General features: G+C 38.0%; 1 protein-coding gene across 1 annotated transcript in view; it reads right to left on the reverse strand.

Moving 5' to 3' along the window:
- Positions 1-20,252, reverse strand: part of LOC121319910 (protein piccolo-like) — a 111,421-nt gene that overhangs the window by 57,003 nt on the left and 34,166 nt on the right. The window contains exons 4-6 of the mRNA XM_041257867.1: positions 14,417-15,010; positions 6,906-12,063; positions 4,533-6,523 (exon numbers count right to left, since the gene is read on the reverse strand). Of these exons, the coding sequence (XP_041113801.1) occupies positions 4,533-6,523; positions 6,906-12,063; positions 14,417-15,010 (7,743 nt within the window). The remainder of the gene's footprint in view (positions 1-4,532; positions 6,524-6,905; positions 12,064-14,416; positions 15,011-20,252) is intronic.

Here is a 20,252-nt window from a genome sequence, read left to right on the forward strand (position 1 = left end):
TCCTAGCACCCTTAGACATTTCGGCTATAATCCGATACACCTTTATATAAAACAAAATGCACACTAGCAGTTTCCCTTTCGTACCTTTGTGCTTACGTTCAAACTGCTGTTGTGGTATCTCAACTCTGCTACACTGCGTGATGTCAACCTTATTTTACAACCCGTCCTATCAGTGTGTAATAAAAAAAAAGTGTGTTCTAGAAAGTTCTAGAAATGCGTTCGAGTTCATCTGTGCCCTTGCCCTATAATAACCCTGTACCTTATATAACTTGTTTTTGTCACGTTTATATAACTTGTTTTTGTTAGAATGTTCTAGGGAAAGGAATGGTTTATTCAGAGGGCCGAGCCTCGAGGGAGTGATCTGGCCAATTACTCTCTCGCACGCAAAAGCCTAACTTGGTAAGTTATAAAGGACGGGGTTCTCCCCTGCTCTGATGAGAGTCAGCCGTGAGGATTAGCGCGCAGTCCTGCTCGGTAATTTCTTGGAGACAGCTGCTTTCTCTTACCAGGGTCGAAGGGCTCTCCCGATCCGCTTGGAAGGGTAAGAATTAGTTCAGTTGCGTCTCATGGATTGTATTGATCTGTGATTAATATAATCTTTGTATGTAACCTTGTTGGGTTGTGTCCCGTTAGGGATATCGTTATTCGCAGTATAGCATCTGTGTATGTAACTGTGTGTGTGTGTGTGTGTGTGTGTGTGTGTGTGTGTGTGTGTGTGTGTGTGTGTGTGTGTGTGTGTGTGTGAAATAATAAAGGACCTTTTAAAATTACTCTGTGAAGTAATTGTCTTATTTACTTCCACATCAACTTCCTTTTAAATTTAAAGTAATTAAATTTCACACAACACAGTGCAATTCTCTAATAAGAGCCTACAGCTTGGTTGAGCTCGAGAGATCAAAACGAACAGTTATTTTCCAATCTTTATTGAGTGTTTTTAACACACCAATGCGGTGCAAGCTGGTTGAAAACAAACCTGTGTTTACAAAAGCATGTATATGGAATTTATTTGTATCATATAGCATTGCCTCTGAACTGTCACCCTACAGAAATAATTCCTATACGTTTATATACTACTATTTTCTATACTACTAGTTTTAGGAAGAAGCTGATGACTAGTGATTTTTAATAACTGAATAGGGTGGTTTTCACAAAGAAAGTCATTTTGAAACAGACCATTTTCTGTTTGTTCAAACCTGGCACTAAGTCTGTTATAAACAGTATTATGGGACAAACACATTTTTCAAGACAGGATACAGGAAGCAATACATTGTGTAATCAGCCGGTGTTATCTTTTCAATGTATGACAAATTAAATGGTAGATCGTCACTTGCTTTTATAAGTTGTCAAAATAGAATATTGCTTTATTCAAATATGTAGAAAAGAGGAAAACAATCACTGTCAGTATTAGAGCTGCTGGGTGCCGCCTCTAAGTTGATTTGTTAGAAATAACTATATTGCAACTATATGCAATTTTCTCTGTGATGCCACTCTCATTCTAACTACAGCCCATGAGTAGCCTAACATGCCATTTTAACTATACTAATTTACAGGACTTGCATAACACAACTGAAGTGTTTCTGCGGTCAGCGAGGATAATAAGAAAACAGCAATACAGTATGAAACAGCGCACCCTCCTGGGTCCTGATATAGGACCACTTGGCACAATTGGAAACAGCACTGTTGGTTTCAGATGTTTTCTTGTAGAGGCTTATCTATCCATAAATACTACAGAAGCATATCTACTGTCGTACTGTTTTATGTTTTATGTACCCACCCATGTCAGAGATCAGTACTGATAGTGTAGGATGCTTCCTTTACAATGCTGAGAAGAAGAAGAAGAAGAAGAAGAAGAAGAAGAAGAAGAAGAAGAAGAAGAAGAAGAAGAAGAAGAAGAAGAAGAAGAAGAAGAAGAAGAAGAAGAAGAAGAATCTGCTTTTAATTATCATCTAAGAATCCAACAGTATGTTATGGTTAAAAATATACACAGCAATTTGCATTTATAAAAACAAAATACATCGCATGCTTTCTCTCTTCTCCCTGACTCACTCAGCTACATGCTTAAAGCACTAAATCAAAGCTAAACCACAATTCGACTTTGTAGCTATACTGCAAATCCCATTACAGCACTAAAGTGCTGCAGGTTTTTTTTTTTTTCCCTCAGAAATCAATACATGCTTTAACAAAAAAAAAAAACCTTTTTAATTTAATGTGAATCACTAATCCAAATACAGCAAAGCATAATGAGACTGATTTCCTAATTTCACAACTGTTGCTTAGCTTTTAAAGCTTTTAAATAATAATGATCTCCTTAATTTGTTCATGGTCAGGGTGTTTTTTTTCTCAATAGAAACCAGCATTTACAATATTCGGATTGTTGATGCTGCAGTTGTTTTTTTTCTTCAGGAAGCAGTAATTGGCTACACCCATTTTTGAGTGTTTTTTTTTTTTTTAAATTAAAATTAAAAGGGAAACTACTGTATGTTTTCTTAAGATAACAGAACAAGCCAAAATACAAATATATTCCTTACCAAAGGGATGTCTTGTCGTAAGCTCAGTTTGTGATAAATGTTTGAGTGCAGAAACATCAGCGAAGAAGCAAATCATTTATTATTTAAGATTCTTGCTGATGGCTGAAATTATTCAGTAAAACATCAGCCATTAACCTCAGTCGTTAACCTTGTGGCAAACTACTGTTTCCACGCATAATTGGCTAATCTTTAAGGGTATATATAATGTGTTGGTGGCAATACAAAAAAAAAAAAAAAAAAAAAAAAGAAAATGGTTGAAAAAAAAAGGTATTTAAAAAGTTCTGTAACAGAACTTGATCTAAAAATTATTTCAATTCACTGCTGTACACTCCCACCCAAAACTATCTAGACAATTACATCCTTTCACCTGCTGTTTATAACAATCCTAGCCTGCAACTGTTGCTAAACCTCTTGGCTTGTCTCAATCTGGCCAGCCTTGCCCTCTCTGTATGCTCCCAATCAAGATTGGCAACACACTGTGACAGAGATTTAAACGAGTGAGCTCTAGATCGAATGACACCCCTTCTGCTACTGTCATAGCAATCCTGACATGCAGTCACTCTAAAAGCTCAATCTAATTTTCATTGAGAATTGTGACATTCATTACTCAGATGAAATGGCATAAAACGGATGGATATAGGTTCCTACAATGGTAAAAAAAAAAAACAATTAAAAAAAAACTTGTTAAGAATGAGTAGTAATGACTGAATATCACTGTAAACATTTCCAATTTACTGGCAGATATTTTAAATAGGCTTTAGGACACTTACAGTAGTCTTAAAATAATAAATTAGAATGGAGCACCTACTTTGTCAATTCTGAGTATAGTTAGTTGTAAATCTGAAATCTGCTTTGATTTTGTAATCATATACAGCAGAACCGCAGAGTCACGAACTCCAAATTTACAAACTGACCGGTCTACCAAACCCCCACTTTCAACCGGAAGTATGCAATCACTCAATCATGTGTGCTATGCAACCGGATAGGCAATCCTACATAACAAATGTATCCAGAAATATGAGGCAGATTTCAAAGCAAGTATGGGCAGTTTTACTGGGAATATTTTAGTTTTAAACAAAGCCCAGTTTTTTTTTTTCAAAGTTTAAAAACAAACACAACGTTAACCCAAGTTGTCCTGGACATTTAAATCTGTGTTTTTTTCTAGTTACAATTTCAGTGGTACCCTCAATTTAGCCTTTTTCCATGTATATTGCTGTTGTAAAAACTTTAGAACCATAACAATATGAGTATTGCATTACTGTGCTCTATTCTTTTATTATTCGTCAGATTGAGGGTGTAGATAGCAGGTGTACACATTTATTAAAACCATTGAAAACTAATTTTCAGAGTTACAGGAAATTCAGACATATGAACTACCTCCATTCCCAAGGGGTTCATAACTCTAAGGTTGTACTGTACGTTTAATGCTCAGCCCATAAATCAATTTTATTTCAAATCATATCCTTATCAAATATCAAACTGAAAGATCTATTGGAGGCTAGGAGTGTATAATAAAATACAGGTTTGGTGAAGATCAAGGCAGTTACGGGGTTCGCTATATAGTGTGACAGACAGACCGACAGTCAGAGGGAAACAATCAGCGCATAAGGGTCACAATTTTTTCAGTGAGGATCCTAAATATATAAAAAAATGATTGTTGATGTAAGAATGTGATATTTTAACACGTGATATTTCAATTTCACATGAATTAGACATTTGGAAACAGGACATCAGGATATACTGCTCTGTATCCATTTTATAGAGTGTTTTTGCAAATGTTTAGCTTATTTATTTTATATTATATATATATATATACTATATATAATATATATATATCTATATATAGATGAATTTCATATAAGTAACTATATCTATCATATTAGATAGATAGATAGATAGATAGATAGATAGATTGATATATTCAATTATTGACAAACTATAGGTTAATTGGATACTTAAAGTGTCATTTCAACTTTGTAACTTTACTAAAAAACATATTCTTACCGAATAACCATCAGAATACTGGAAATGAGGCCTGGTACTTTCATCAGCTGTAGGACTCTGTGGCTTTGGATCAGACATAGACCTCTGCATCATCTTCATTGTTCTAGGACTGGGAGGAGGAGCTGTGGATACTTCAGATTTCAACGTTTTCTGTGGAGTAATCTCAACACCAAGAGCTTTTTCATACGGCACAAATTCTAATGATTTACTTGGAGACACAGGAGAAATAGGAGAGTACAGAACTTTAGGAGATTTTGGAGGTGATGGAGCAACTTGCAGGGAAGAGTCTGTTTTCAGGTGGGTGGAATAACTCTCTAATGGCGTTGGACGCTTCTTGTCTTTTTGAGGAGAGTGCTGGCCAGTTTGTTTATCTGTGTCTAGTTCTGTCTGGCAACTTAAACTACCACCTTTATAGGTCTTTTCTGAGGCAGATATATGTTTTTTTAAGTCTACCTTGGTATCCACTCGTGTCCTTATTGATGGCAGCCTTATAGTTCCTACAGGTTCGGTTTGAACTGAAATTTCTGTCACAGTCTGAATTGCTATGTTGGATACTTTAGAATTGTGTTTATTTTTATCTGTCTCAGTGCCGTCGCCATATTTGCTTACCCGTGACCTTCGTCTTGACCTAGTAGGGATGTCCCACTCTTCTTGGTCCTCATCATCTGTCTGAACGCTGGTGTCAACATTCTTCTTGGTTCTCCATCTCCTGCCAGTGTAAGATAAATCCACAACTTCTTCGTCATCTGTTTGCATTCCACTGTCTACAATCTTTTTGTGTGATCTAACATCATCATGCAATGCTTTGTCAGGTTCTTCGTACTTTCCATGTAATCGTGGCAGAGAGCTTCTCTTTTTCAGCTGTCTATCATCTTGTATAACAATGTCTTTTAATGACATTTCAGAGACTGAGTTGGACAAGCTAGGGATAAACTGAGCTACCCCTTCTGAGGGAACTGTGTACCAGGTAGCGTTTTGTTGAAGCTCAATCCTGGTTAAAGCAGATGAGGTTGCAGTTTCATCCTGTAATGGCCAATACTGTCCATTCTCTCCTACTGTATACTGTGCATCCTGCAGTACTTGTTCTGAACTTGTCTTTGGTGAAGCATTGTCAGATGGGTCATAGCTATACTGATAGATCTGTCGAACTTTTTGCTCTTCCAGTTGTCGTTGCAGTTGATGCTGTAGCTGCTGAATTTTCTCAAGCTGCATCTGTTGCTGGGCAAAGGTCTCCTGTTGCATAATTAAGTGAGCATGTCGCTCTTCTTCTTGCTGTAAAAGGAGCTGGTGCTTCATAGTATGCAGTTCTTCTAATTCTTGTTGGACTATCAGCTTATCCTGTTCACGGAACCTTTGTATCTCTTGGCGTTCCCACTCCAGTTCTTCAGCTAGGCGCAGCTGCTTAAACTTTTCAAGTTCAAGAAGTTCACATTCCATTTGATACTGTTGCTGCTTACAGTCATCGTATGCAATGGGTGCCAATGCCTTCAGGGACAAGGCTATAGCATCTAATGATGCATCTGTGTAGGACTCAGAAGCGGTTGTTACAGTAGGAATCAACCCACTCTGCCCGGTCATCAATGTTTCTAATGATGTACTTTGTAAACTTGTTTCAAGACCAGCTGTTCTTTCTTGACCAGTCGCTGTGATTGTTAAGAAACTGCATGACCTGGGAAGTGGTTGATTCTGTAGACTTGACAAGGATGGCATGGTATCACTAGTATGCAGTCCAGACAAATCTTTGTATGTTGTGCTAAAGACAGATCCAGGCTGTGTAGTGATGGCAAAAGTAGATGGGACTGGAGCTGCCACTGAAGAATATACAACACCATTGGATGCTCTTAATACACTGTTTACTCCATATTGGGTTCCAATTGGTGGGGTTATTCTTGCTTGTGAATACTGTGGAATACCGATTCCAGTTCCTGAAATCACTCGTCTGGTCTCTGGATAGGGGCCAGTGCTCTTGCTTGAATGGTTCAAAACTTCACCTGTAATCATATGGTCAAAATTATAGCTCAGTCCTTATCAACAATGGTGTTTTTCAAAGTTTTTTCAAAGCCATGCCATCCAGATGATTTTAAAGCAAAAGAGAATGCATGCAACATCTTCAGTGTGTTCAAATTAGTAAGATGCGAAGCAAAAACACTGTGGGATAACATGCAGGCACATGCAAGCACCTGTGCGCAAAAGAAAAAAAAGGTAAACAAAAATTATACCCATACCAAAATATGTTGTCAATGTACTGTTCAAAAATGCAAACAGATGAATTACAAAATAAAAAAAGGAAAAAAGAATAGAAAAATCAGCCAGGTATGAGCTGAGGTAACCCATGATATTTTAATGAAAGTTCAGCCGCTGTGTCATACTGACCTGCAGGTCGTCTTCCAGAAGTAAGGTCCACCGCACCCTCTGTCACACCACTACGATAGTCAAAGCTGTTCTTGCTTTTGTAAAGAAACAAACCAGCCTCTTCTAAGTTAGTTTCAGACATGGAAGGTTTCATGCTACCAATACCTCGCATGCCACAAGATCCTGGACGGTCATATTGATAATGATCTTCTCTGTAACCAAAACGATCTTCAGGCAGAGTTGTTGCAGGCTGCTGTGATGTGCAGATCCCTCTAAATGGAAGTTTGTAGACAACATCACAGCAAACAGCTCTTCTTCTTGCAGTTAGGTCCACAGGTTTGTCATCTTCTTCTATAATGGTAGTAACCACTTTTGAAGCAGATTCATTAACAGCCACCATTGTCCGAAGAGGTTTTGTAGTGCTTAGGTCCACAGCTCCATTCTGAACAGATTTTGTAGAAACATCAATTAAGCCATTGGTTATGCCTTTAGGAGCAACAGTTACAGGCTTCCCAGCTCCTATATATGCAGCAGTACGAAAAGACAGATTTATAGGGGCTTCTGAACTGCTGGTGGCTATAGACTGAGTATCCAAGGTTCTGTAGGTTATTTGGGCAACGGGCTGAAAAGGCTTAGGTGTTGTCAGTTGTAGTGGCATTGGCATTGCTTGATCTACATCAATGGGTCTCTTACCTGCACTTCTGTAAGCTGCTATAGTAGCAGTGCAAGTCACAATGGTTATGCTCTCAGTCATAACGGCCAATGTAGATACTGGTGTTGACCCAGTACTCAAATTTACAATAGCTGACTGTACAGCACTTATCTGCCGTCCACTGCCTTCACTTGACCAAGACTGTCGTCTTGAATACACAGAACCCGTGGATAAGTCCATTCCATTATCAGTCATTTCAACATCTAGCTTTGTTAAAGTACGGAGATCAATCACATCATCAACAAACTGTATGTTGCCATTTTCTTTACTTGTTGTAGGTTGTTGATGTTTAGCTATTTCTGGGGGAATGGTAATAATAACACTGGCAACATTTGTAGTGGGTAACCTTTCACGAACAAGAGAAACTGTAGTTCTTTGAACCTCTGTGGTCACAACTTGTGCTACTAGGCTGGGCAAAGTTGCAGGAGGTTTTGCTGAAGTTGAAACTGAGGAATAAACATGACTCACACTTGAAACATATTTATCTGGACCCATAACTTCTTGGCTTTCAGATTTTGTATACTGAGTAAAAGGCATAGGTGGCAAGCTTGATTGTCCCTGTTGCTTTGGTGGATACCCTGAAGGAGCCTGGGTTGTTATAGATTCTGTTGGAGTGCCAGGCTCAGATGGTAAAGTGATAACCACATAGGTTTCATGAAGAGAATTAGTATATCTTGGTGAGGATTTATTAGAATAGGGAGACATAGGGGATGAAGGGGATATCAATCTACATTCAGCTGGGGTGGTTAAATTTAGTGTCATAGCAGTTGTGCTTGGTGGGATGAAGGGTATTGCTTGTGAATCCTCTGTATATTCCTTGGTAGTTATGGTTGGCTGGGCTACCCCTGGTTTAGGGGTAATTGGAGGCTTAATTCCTTCTACTGTTCTGTGACCAAACAACAACCCTACTGGAATGGACAGTGGCTTAGGTGGAACAGGTGGAGGAACTGGAGTTTTCATAACAGGAACCACTGAGCCTTTTACCGATGGACTTGGGCATGTGGTTATAATGGTTGCCTGAGCATATGTTACTGTTGTGGAAACTGTTGTAATAGTTGGAATTAATGCTGGTGTACTAACTGGAGTTTTTTTTTTGTGGTAAACAGATGGCTTGTGCAAGGTTGGTGGTGGTAATGGAGGAGGAGGAGGGGGAGGAGGTGGTGATGGCACTGGTTCATATACAGACTCTTGAGAAGAGTGTCTGAAAAACGAGAACATTTGAGAGGACATAGATGGGGCTGATGAGGTTGTAGAGGGGATCTTTGACACTACGGTTGTGACAGCAGTAGAAACAGTTGTAGATATTGAGGAATTATACCGTGGTACAACAGGCAAAGGGGATACACTTACAACAATAGGAGGAGTACTAGAAATTGAACTAGTAGAGGCTGATGGGACTTTGCTAGTAGCCTGAAAGACAGCTCGAGCAGCAGCAACCCCTATTGAACACGTCACTGCTGTTGTTTTAGGCTCATAAGGTTTTAATACCTCTTCTGATTTTGTTACAACTGGTTTCCTCACAATTGTGTGAGCAACATCAGTTGAACCGTCTAAACCAGGCACAGAAATTACAACGTGGTCTATGCTAGTTGACAGGGGTGCACTAGTGGGAGAAACCTGTGAGAGGGCAACACTGACTGAAGTTGGATTGGTCAATGATGAACTTATTTCAGCTCCTGAAGCAGGGGCGGCAATTGATGTAACCACTGGTGTAGATTTTGAAAATGTACTATCTTCAGCTTTAGATGGTATGTCAACTATTACAGAGTCTCTGTACTTGGGAACACTAAATGTATCAGCAGAAGTGGTGGCAGCAGCAGTTGATTTTGTTGCAGAAGACACCTCCGCTACAAAGACTATGCCTGTAGTACTTTGGAATGAAGACACAGGTGGTGGTGGTGGTGAGTGTGTGTATTTCATTGAAACTGAAATAGGGTTAGATCCAGAAGTTGGGGTTTCACAAACTACTGAACTGGGACTTGCCATTGAAGACGTTACTGTAGTTGCGGATGTGGATGTTGTACTTGCGGTTGATGTCCGTATATTGATGTTTGTAGCATGGTGAGATGCTTCTGATAAAGCTGTTGAGTGGGGCTCCTGTGACTCACTTGCATACTCATTTATGAATTCCTCTTCAATATCTTCCTCTGCTGTAAAGTGTTGTGTAATTGTGACATCAGGAATTGGGTATATTGTGCTGCTGAGTGGCGCTTCTGTGACTACTACTGATGAACATGTTGTAGGTTCATTATCTGTAATGGAAGGCTGGGTTGGACTGGTTCCAGGTGTCAGAATAGCCCTTTGTCGCTTCATAAGCTCCTCATAAGCGACATCTGCATCCAACAGTGGTTTCTCTTCCTTTGTAGAGGGTTCTACACATCCTTTGAAATCTGAAACCTGGCTTGTCTTACTGACAGAAGGTGGCATACTCATGCCATGCTGAGGTAATTTTTTGTTTGATGGCTGTGAATAATAATATTCCTCTTCTGTCTGATATTTCTTTTTTTGCATCATATCATCAAAAACCTGATCTGGCGATCTTAATTTCTTTCCAGGTTCCTGCACTCCTTTGCTTGATTCTTGTTGTGCAGTCAAGTAGCTGCTGTCTGTTGTTCCACTGTATGTGTCTTCTACTAATGATTCGTAAATATAGTCTTCAATTAGCATACCTCCATATAATGGCTCCTTCTCGTGTGATACATCTGTTCCCTTCTGACTTTGAAGCACTTTAGCTTTCTGTGTCATTTCTTCATAAACTTCATCAGCACATTTTAAAGATTTTGGAGTAGTAACCTTTTGGGATATATCAATATTCTTCTCATCAGTTGGAGAATACAAGGATACAGATGTAGGTAACTTGTACACCTTTTGAACTGCTAGAATTTTGTCTGGGGAAATTTCAAACCCTTCAGGTTCAGATTCAATACTTGGAGAGTATTCAGAGCAAGAGGACCTATGGAGTTCCTCCATCTCTGCTGCTTGACGTAACTCCTCTGAAGGAGAAGCATCTTCAATTGGGGACAGAATGCTTGGAGGTGTTTTAGGACGCTCACATCTCTTCTGTGCTCTTAGCTCATCTTTGTCTTTCTTGGATTTCCTGCTGGAGCTTTTTCTCTGCTTCTGTTCCATCTCTTGCTGCTTCTCTTGTTCCTTCAGGAGTTCGTCTTCTTCTCGCAGCTCTTCTTCTTCAGAAGAATCTTCAATTGTAGGAAGGACTTGGCCATGTGCTCGGTGTCTGGCCTTTCTTGTTTGTTTACTTTCTCCACTCATTTTTTTGTGACTGGGACTACTGTCACTGTCTTCATCAAGTGATGACACAGATGTAGGTGAAGTTCCAGGTGTAAAACTGGATGCATGTACACTGGATGAACCTTCCCCTCTTGATCTATCCTCAGGAGAGTCAGTTAGGCTTTCCATCTCAAGTTCTCCCTCATAGCCTTTCTGACTCCCTTGTTTCTCTGTCCCTTCTATATATGGTGTTGCAGTGGTACTGTTTAGCTCAATTGTCTTAAAACGTCTGAGGCCTCCTCCACTTGAGACAGAGAGTTCTTCATTTTCCTGACTTTTGGTTTCTCTGAACTTTGACTCTGGGTTTACATCATACACTACTTCCTCTTCCTGATCACGATCGTGCCATGAATGCCTCCTCCCTGGGTCATCCTCATGACTCGTGCCACTTTTTTTGGTTAGTCGTTTGCTTTTCCCTGCTGTACTTTTCCCTTTGCTTTTTCGATCCTCATGCTCTTTTTTCTGCTCTGCACTAATTTCTTTAATCTGAGTCCTAATGTAATCATCCTCATCAGAAGCAGAGGCATCCTCATCTGCACTCATTCCAATTATCTGTTTGCGAATGAAATCTTCATCTCCAGAACCCTGACTATCCTCTTGTTTGTATTCATTGCTACTGGAGGATCCAATACTCACCCTCCGTTTTCGTTGCGGAAGAGTAGAGTGTTCACCTTCACTTCTGTCTACAATGGAATCATAATTTTGCCTACTTGCTGAACTACCATCCTTAGAATCATGACCTTTGAGTGATGCATCACTCCGATGTTCCTCTTCCAGAGCTTCTTCATCCTCTTCTTGGATGTCTTCCAGATCCTCCTCGTCCGAACTGCAAGATTCTGGGGTGATTGGCAATGTTCTAGATCTCTGGCGATCCCTTTCCTGCTCACCATAAAGGCTGTACGGATCTTTTTCAACTGTGCTTGTTTGGGCTTCTAAAATTGAAATCACAGTGCTTTCTAGCTTGGCCAAATCTGATGGACTTGAAGGACTACTCTCTTGAGAAAGTGAGTCCTTTTTTGAAGGCTCTTTTACCAACTCCTTTTCATCGTTTGGAGCAAGACTTGGGATTTCACCTAGTGAACTTGAGATACCATCAGATGAGTAGCCAGTATCACTTAAACCTTGGGGGCTTTTCTGCTGTGAAGAACCTGAAGTATCAGATTTATCATCTTCCTTTTCCTGTAAATGACAATTGTGTCAGGTTAATGCCATTTCTAATCTGTTTCAAAATATGGGTTCCTATTTTTTTCACATTTAATGAAACTGAAGCAGTAACAAACACAATCAATCTCTTTTTGTGTAGTGTGATTATTATTTACACTGAGGCTTTTTAATTACCTTTGAGCCATGGCACCATAACTATTACTTCTTCATAATTATAACAAACATGTTAACAGCAATTAAGGCGTTTCTGAAGTCCCTAGGTTACATCTATTTAAGTAAAGTAGCACAATGCAATGAATTCCTAAATACAGTGGCTCTCAAAAGTAGTCATTCCCCTTGGACTTTTCCACATTTTATTGTGTTACAACATGGAATCAAAATGGATTTAATTAGGAATTTTTGCCACTGATCAACACAAAAAAGTCCATAACGTCAAATTGAAAAATAAAATCTACAAATTGTTCTAAATCAATTACAAATATAAAACAGAAAATAATTGGCTGCATAAGTATTCACCCCCCTTGCTATGACACACCTAAATAAGCATTGGTGCAACCAATTGTCTTTAGAAGTCACATAATTAGTTGAATTTCACATGATTTCAGGTTAAATACACCTGTCTCTGGGAGGTCCCACAGTTGGTTAGTACATTTCCTAACAAAAACTACATCATGAAGACGAAGGAACATTCAAAGCAAATCCGGAATAAGGTTCTTCAAAAGCACCAATCAGGGGTAGGACATAAGAACATTTCCAAAGCATTGAATATCCCCTGGAGCACAGTAAAGTCCATTACAAAATGGAGAGAATATGGCACAACTGTGAATCTGTCTAGAACAGGCAGTCCTCATAAACTGAGTACCTGGGCACTAGTCAGGGAGGCCGCCAAGAGGCCTATGGCAAATCTAAAGGAGTTACAGTCTTTCACGGCTGAGCTGGGAGACACTGTGCATTCGGTAACAGCAGCCCGGGTGCTTCACAAAACTATCCTTTATGGGAGAGTGGCAAAAAGAAAGCCATTGTTGAAAAAAACTAACATCAAATCTCAGCTAGTTTGCCAGAAGGCATGTGGGAGACTCTGAGACCAAGTGGAAGAAGATTCTATGGTCTGATGAGACCAAAATAGAGCTTTTTGGCCTAAACGGTAAGAGCTATGTTTGGTGCAAGCCTAACACTCCACATCATCCCTACTGTGAATCATGGTGGTGGCAGCATCATGCTATGGGGATGCTTCTCTGCATCAGGGCCTGGAAAGCTTGTTAAGATAGAGGGCAAAATGGATGCAGCAAAGTACAGAGAAATCCTGGAGGAAAACCTGCTGAAGTCTGCAAGAGACCTGAGACTTGGGAGAAGATTCACCTTCAGGAGGACAATGATCCCAAACATACAGCCAAAGCCACACTGGAGTGGCTTAAAAACAAAAAGGTCAATGTCCTGGATTGGCTCAGTCAAAGAACGGACCTCAATCCAATTGAGAATATGTGGAAAGAGTTGAAAATTGCTATTCGCCAAAGGTCCCCATCCAACTTGACGGAGTTTGAGCAATTTTGCAAAGACGAATGGACAAAAATTACAGTGTCCAGATGTGCAAAGCTGGTAGAGACTTATCCAAATAGACTCACGGCTGTAATTGCTGCCAAAGGTGCCTCTACCAAATATTGACTCAAGGGGGTGAATACTTATGCAATCAATTATTTTCTGTTTTGTATTTGTAATTAGTTTAGAACAATATGTAGATTTTATTTTTCACTTTGACATTATGGACTTTTTTTGTGTTGATCACTGGCAAAAACTCCTAATTAAATCCATTTTGATTCCATGTTGTAACACAATATAATGTGGAAAAGTCCAAGGGGGGGGGGGATATTTTTGAGAGCCATTGTATTTGCCTACTTTTAATGCAGTAATTCATCCATGTACACATATGTAAAAAGCTAGACTTTGTGTGCTAATATATACAATTGGTAGTAAGCTTCATCTTAGGGTATGTTGTATTACTACTTTTTGTGATTTTTACTTAATATATACATACAAAAAAACATGTTTCACTTTCAATGTTTATTTACAATTACCAATAGGTCATCATATTTTTTATGAGTTTTTAAACACGTTTGCTGTTTTTGATTTATAAGCAAATGCAATGACTAAATTTGTTAGAATTTGTCTAAAATGTATTTACAATACTTTAATTTGCAATTGCATTTGCTATTTGTTTTATTGATTTATTTTACATTCTGTGAGAAACTTAAAATAATAGGGTAATACAAATGACTTCTAGCAGCTAAAACTGCTGGCAGATAAAAGCCTGGTGGCCATAAACTTTTTTTTTTTTTTTTTTCTGGTTGGTTCCACTTCATCAAATACTCACAGGCCTTTCTTTCATAGTTTCCACTTGGATGGGCTTTTTCAATGACTGTGCTTCGACTGGAATCTCTGTCATATGTTTCTTTTCTTGTGTCCTGGACACAGAGGTTTCTGCTGACTCAGTAGTAGGACCATCCTCTGCTTGCTTACTTTCTTGAAGAGATGGAGCAATTTTCTGAGGTGTGTCTGGCATGGACTTCGTAGGCTCAGTGACTGATGCTTTCTCATTTTTTTCTATATTGACCTCAGGTTGGTTTATGTCTTTAGGCTTCTGCGGTAGTGTTTTGTCAAGAGAAGGTGTCCTTGTCAATTGCTTTGGAGGTATTTTCTCCTCCTTCTTTTGTATCACAGGGACTGTGGGTGTTTCTTCTTTGCATGGCTCTTCCTCCTTTTTTTGCTGCACTTGTACAGGTTTAGGTGGTGTGGGTTCAGTGATGACTGGTGGCTGTTGTGCAGGCCCAGGCTGAATTTTAGGTGCTGGGGGCTGCTTGGCTGCTGGGTTCATGGAGACAGGCATTGGCGGTGTCTTTTTTCCCATGTCTCCAAGTTGTCCAGCAAGGGCCCTTTGTGTCTGGCAGTTTAAGCAAAGCCATTCTTTCTGTAAAAGAAACAGTGGGCACAATATGTTATTATCAATTTGATAAAAGTGAAATTAACTGTGTTAAGTAGCTAATTACAGTATTCATTTGAGCACCAGAGTTTTACTAGTTAATGTACAACATAAGAACTTACTGTAAAATGACCATGTTTTACCTACTGCTACATATTTTAACAAAGGGATAAACTGATATGGATTTCATACTGTCTCTACTGGGATAAGTTATACAGAGACCAGAGTTTTGTTTAAGCATAACCAAGTAAATATTTGCATACATGTCCACAACCATGTAATTATAAAGCCCAGGCTCCATGTAATTACACCCATATAGTTGAATTAGTTGAATCACCCAAATGTAAATAAACAAGAAGCTCCTGTTTCCTTACAGTGCTATCCAACTAAAATACTCTAGATTATCATTTATGCAACACACTTTACCATACATCTAGGAAATGTATTAAGATAAATATTATTTAAAATGACTGCTACTGGTATTAAGAAGCAGGATGTGATATACTCTCTCTACGTTTGATATCGTCAGAAGTGTGTATTTAAGAAGGTTTTATCAATACTTAATTTAAATAAAAAAATATCAATACAGAACAAGTAATACAGCAGGCTTTGCATTAGAGAAATGTTTTACATGATTATCAGTGTAATGACCATATATTTATAGCGACACATGAAAATCATGCAGTCGTGTTCCCTCAGGTGTTTCCAGGGCAATACTATTCCCTGAATTCCCACAACAGCATCAGGGTCACATGTGTGAAACTGATTTGCATTTAATCACATTCATGACAAACGAGTGCAGGTGGATTTTTTTTAGTGCTTCTGACCTCCTGTTCTTTGTCTTACATAGTTGCATTGTGGGTGTTATTTTCTGTTTTTTTAAAAGAAACAGAGGGCCCTATTCAAAAACCTTAAAAAAAGATCAATATGTATCAAACTGGATACTGAGCTGTTTTATACCTACTTGTTTTATTTTAAAGAAAAAGCAATGCATTTATTATATATATATATATATATATATATATATATATATATATATATATATATATATATATATATATATATATATATATATATATATATATATATATATATATATATATATATATATATAATTATATTATAGAAAGGGAACAAATTGGGATTATTTATTTATTTTTTGTGAATCTTATCTGCATGTAACATAACTCAGCCGAGAAATTTTAGGCCCGGTCCAAACTATGCCTTTAAACCGGATTAAAAGTGCTAAATACGGTTTGCATCCACACTAAGCAGTGTTTAATACCGTACTCGACAACCGGACTTGAGACCACCTCAGGAGGTCGTCTCAGTCTGTTTCTAATTAAATCGCACCAGGTAGTGCAGTTTATAAGAAGTGTGGAGGCTGTAATATTGTTCTAGATTTTTGGTGTATCCTCCAATATCCCAAAATGCTTTGTGGTATGTTTGGAAAAATACTGCGCCTGAAGGACTTGCTATCAGTGTACACTCTGCAGTGGATATATATTCATTTTTATAAACTAAATAAACTGTCAGGACATCTCTGTTAAACTAGTGTGAAAATAACAAAAACACAACATTCAATTAGGCGACTGCAAAAATGAAATGCAAGTTAAAAGTAGGATTGAGGATTAACAATTCACATAATTTGTCAGCTCTGACCAGAATTGGGCTCAGACAAGATATGAAGGAAAAAACAATGATTGTTTTGTAATTAACAGCTTTTTTAGAGAGAGTTTAATTATGAAAACAGAATCAGCTCAATGCGTTTAACAGAGTGTCACCTGGTTAAAAATAAACCCCCAAAACTTCAAGCCCTGCTTGTGTGTGTTCGCATTTACTTTTTCCAAAATACTTGTTTTACTTCATGTTAGCAATATGCCCCTCTATTAATATGAAGCATAACACATTATTTTAAAATAAAATACAGTGCATGATGGGATACTATTGTATTAATTTCCACTGTTCACTGCGCTGCTAGGAACTGTAACCATTCTAATAGTGTGTGCATTAAGCCAGACTAAACATGAAATGGTACTTCAGTGTGAATGGTCTGAGCTGGATTAATTAGAATGGTTTTGAATAAGATTCTCGAGATCGGTTATGTAGTGTGGACAGAGTCTTAATGTATTTTTTAATATTTTTGTTCAAAACTGTTTTAGGACATAAATCTGTCATTACTGTAACACAACTAAAAACTATCAGACATTAGGTCTGTAAGATTACACATTAGTGAACATATTTATTACATTTTTCAAGAGATAAACTTTGATTTTCATATGTATTGACTAATAAAATTAAAGTTAAAGTTTTGGCACTTCTATCATATTTTGTACTGATATTTTGTATTAAAATATGTTAGCAATGATTAAAAGTATACTATTTTATTTTTTAAAATATGAACCCATTAACCCTTTGCTAATATAACTTTAACTCCTGCCAATGCTGCTGCAGTTTTATTCACTGAACTAACCATTGCTATGGTAATGACATTGCAGTTACGGCTTAGTGCAAACAATTGTGGCTGCAAAATCCAAATTGCCTAGCGGCCAGGCAATCATTTTGCACTGTGGCCTATGTAAGTTTAAGAGCAATGCAAATTACTCAACATGCACAAATAATGAGCTGCACTCATGATAATGAGGGTCGCAATGAGCGCTGCCTGTTCATCGGACTATGTGTGGCCGCACTTACAGTCCAGAGGTGAGGTGAGATAAGAGTGCATAGAGCAGCAGGCGCTGTATGAGATTTGTGGAGCAGGAAAATCAAAGCAAACAAAATAATATGTCATGAAGAGGAGCAAAGTCCTCTTGGAACACAGAATATATATATATATATATATATATATATATATATATATATATATATATATATATATATATATATAGTTTTGTTTGTTGTTGTCATGGTGCGATGTGTCGTACGACACATTCACTTGTCGCCTTTACTCTAAAAAAAAAGATGTAAAAACAGTAAAGCATTAGGCTATACACTGCCTGGCCACTTTATTGTGCATTTCTACCCTGTTAGATTTGGTAGGGTTGAGAAGAAGACGGAAAGCAATTAATCAATTTATTAATCGAAATAACACGTCCCTGTTCTGGCAAAGACCTCGCCACAAAAACAATAAAAATACCCTAGTTCCTTCCTTCACCCACTGATCCCTGCTTTCCCTTTATCGAGCTCTCACTATCGATCAGGCTCTCGCCCCATGTCACTCCAAGGCTTGTCTCTCACAGGCCCAATCTCACTCCCACTCCACCCGGACCGACCAACCGGATCCATCCCTCGCTCCTCTCTCCATTTTAAGTGGCGTGGTGGCACCCTAACAATACATGCAACAAATACACAGGACAAGACAGAGGAGACAAATAATGGGGCAGCATACAAGTCCAGCAGACACAGAACGGTGCCCGTGTCTCTACAATGTAATCAATGTTCTAGTAATGCAGATGGAGTGGACTTAAAAGGCATTAATGCCCCTCCCCTAGTCATTCTGCATTTGAAGAAAATACTATTGTGAAATAAAGATTAATTAATTAATATTTAACAATAATTTAGTATAAATCATTTCTAAAAAAAACATCATTACCGTAACAGTTCTGTCATTACCGAAACAAACTAAGTTGTTAATGACTGTTACGGTAATGATTGTTACTGTAATGACTGTTACAGTAATGGCAATTTTAAGCATTTTTAGGCCTACGCATTCTGACCTTGCCTAACTTTGAACATATAAATCATGAAATGATTCTAACCTATAATCATTTGTTTCGTAAAACACCTAATCATAGCAGATTAGCATGTAGGGTAATGACACACAATAAACCTAACCTATGACTTTCAGACACTTGAAGTGATTTTTTTTAAAGAAATGTTTGAAACTGATCTACTCACCACGTGGCCGTGTTGGAAATGATACAATCTCTTTTCATGATTACACGCTCAAAGGGGTGGCCTAAGGAATATTTTCACTGGGGGGGAGGGACACTGTCTGTTACGGTAATGACATTGAAAACTGGGACAGGTTTTCAATGGCTTTTTATTCAAAAATAGAAAATACTATTTCAACATTATACTATGATACAACATTCCTTTTTATAAAACAAGTTTTAAAATGATTCCATAAAATACATTTGTTTTGATGAGTAAGTATAACAGCCGGAAGTGGAGACCCTGTACTTTTATATATATATATAAAAAAAAACACCTTTAAATGTTAATATTGCATAAAAATAATGATGCATATTTACTGTACTGCAATATACATACTACACCCATCACACAACTGTATATTACCATATAAATGTACAGGCTGTCGTGTGTCATTACTAAAATGTGAACCATACTACAGGGATAAAGGTAACATTCTAAAGCTGAGAAGACGTGCACAACAGATAGTAGTAAAAAGGCCATAGGGCTTCTGTTAAAATGAAAAGTGTTTACCATACCACCAGCTAGCCGGGAAAGGTTATTCCAGTCAGACTGCTTCTCTAGGAAGCATGGTGTGTTTTTTTCATTATGATGTAACACACACCCACCAAATTTACAGAAAGGCCTACACTAAATCCCGGAAAGGCCTACAATCCCTGATTTCCTGATGTCAGAACAAACAATGAGTGAAATGAATATGACTGATACTACTACAGCATAAATAAATACAAGGATGTGGTTTTCTTGTTATAGTATTGTAATGTTGTTATACTATTTAGCAAATTATGAAGTGCCAAAGAGTCTGGAACAGACAAATGATGTTTTTTTTTTTTTTTTTTCTTTTAAGATACTGAAGTAGATGTATTATATAAGTAATTTAAGATTATGAATATTTTAACATGTATAGCAAGAAAATGAAACTAAATAACTAACTAAATGGTTTGAAACTGGTGTATGAGAACAATCCACATGGTAAAATTCACTGCACATAAACTAACCTGCCAGGGCTAATGGTCTACTATAATAATAATAATAATCTTTATATAGCGCCTTTCATAATGGAGTACCATCATAAAGTGTTTTATAAGATATGTGAGTAGGGTGTGTGAACTATGCAAAAGCTGCACAGTCACTTACAACAACATCTCACTGAAAAGATGGAGCACAAGGAGGTTAAGTGATTTGCTCAGGGTCACACAATGAGTCAGTGGCTGAGCTGGGATTTGAGCTGGGGACCTCCTGGTTACAAGTCTGTTTCTTTAACCATTGGACCACACAGCCTCTCATAATACTTGTC

Source organism: Polyodon spathula, chromosome 8 (assembly GCF_017654505.1).
Source record: "Polyodon spathula isolate WHYD16114869_AA chromosome 8, ASM1765450v1, whole genome shotgun sequence".
Lineage (NCBI taxonomy): Eukaryota > Metazoa > Chordata > Actinopteri > Acipenseriformes > Polyodontidae > Polyodon > Polyodon spathula.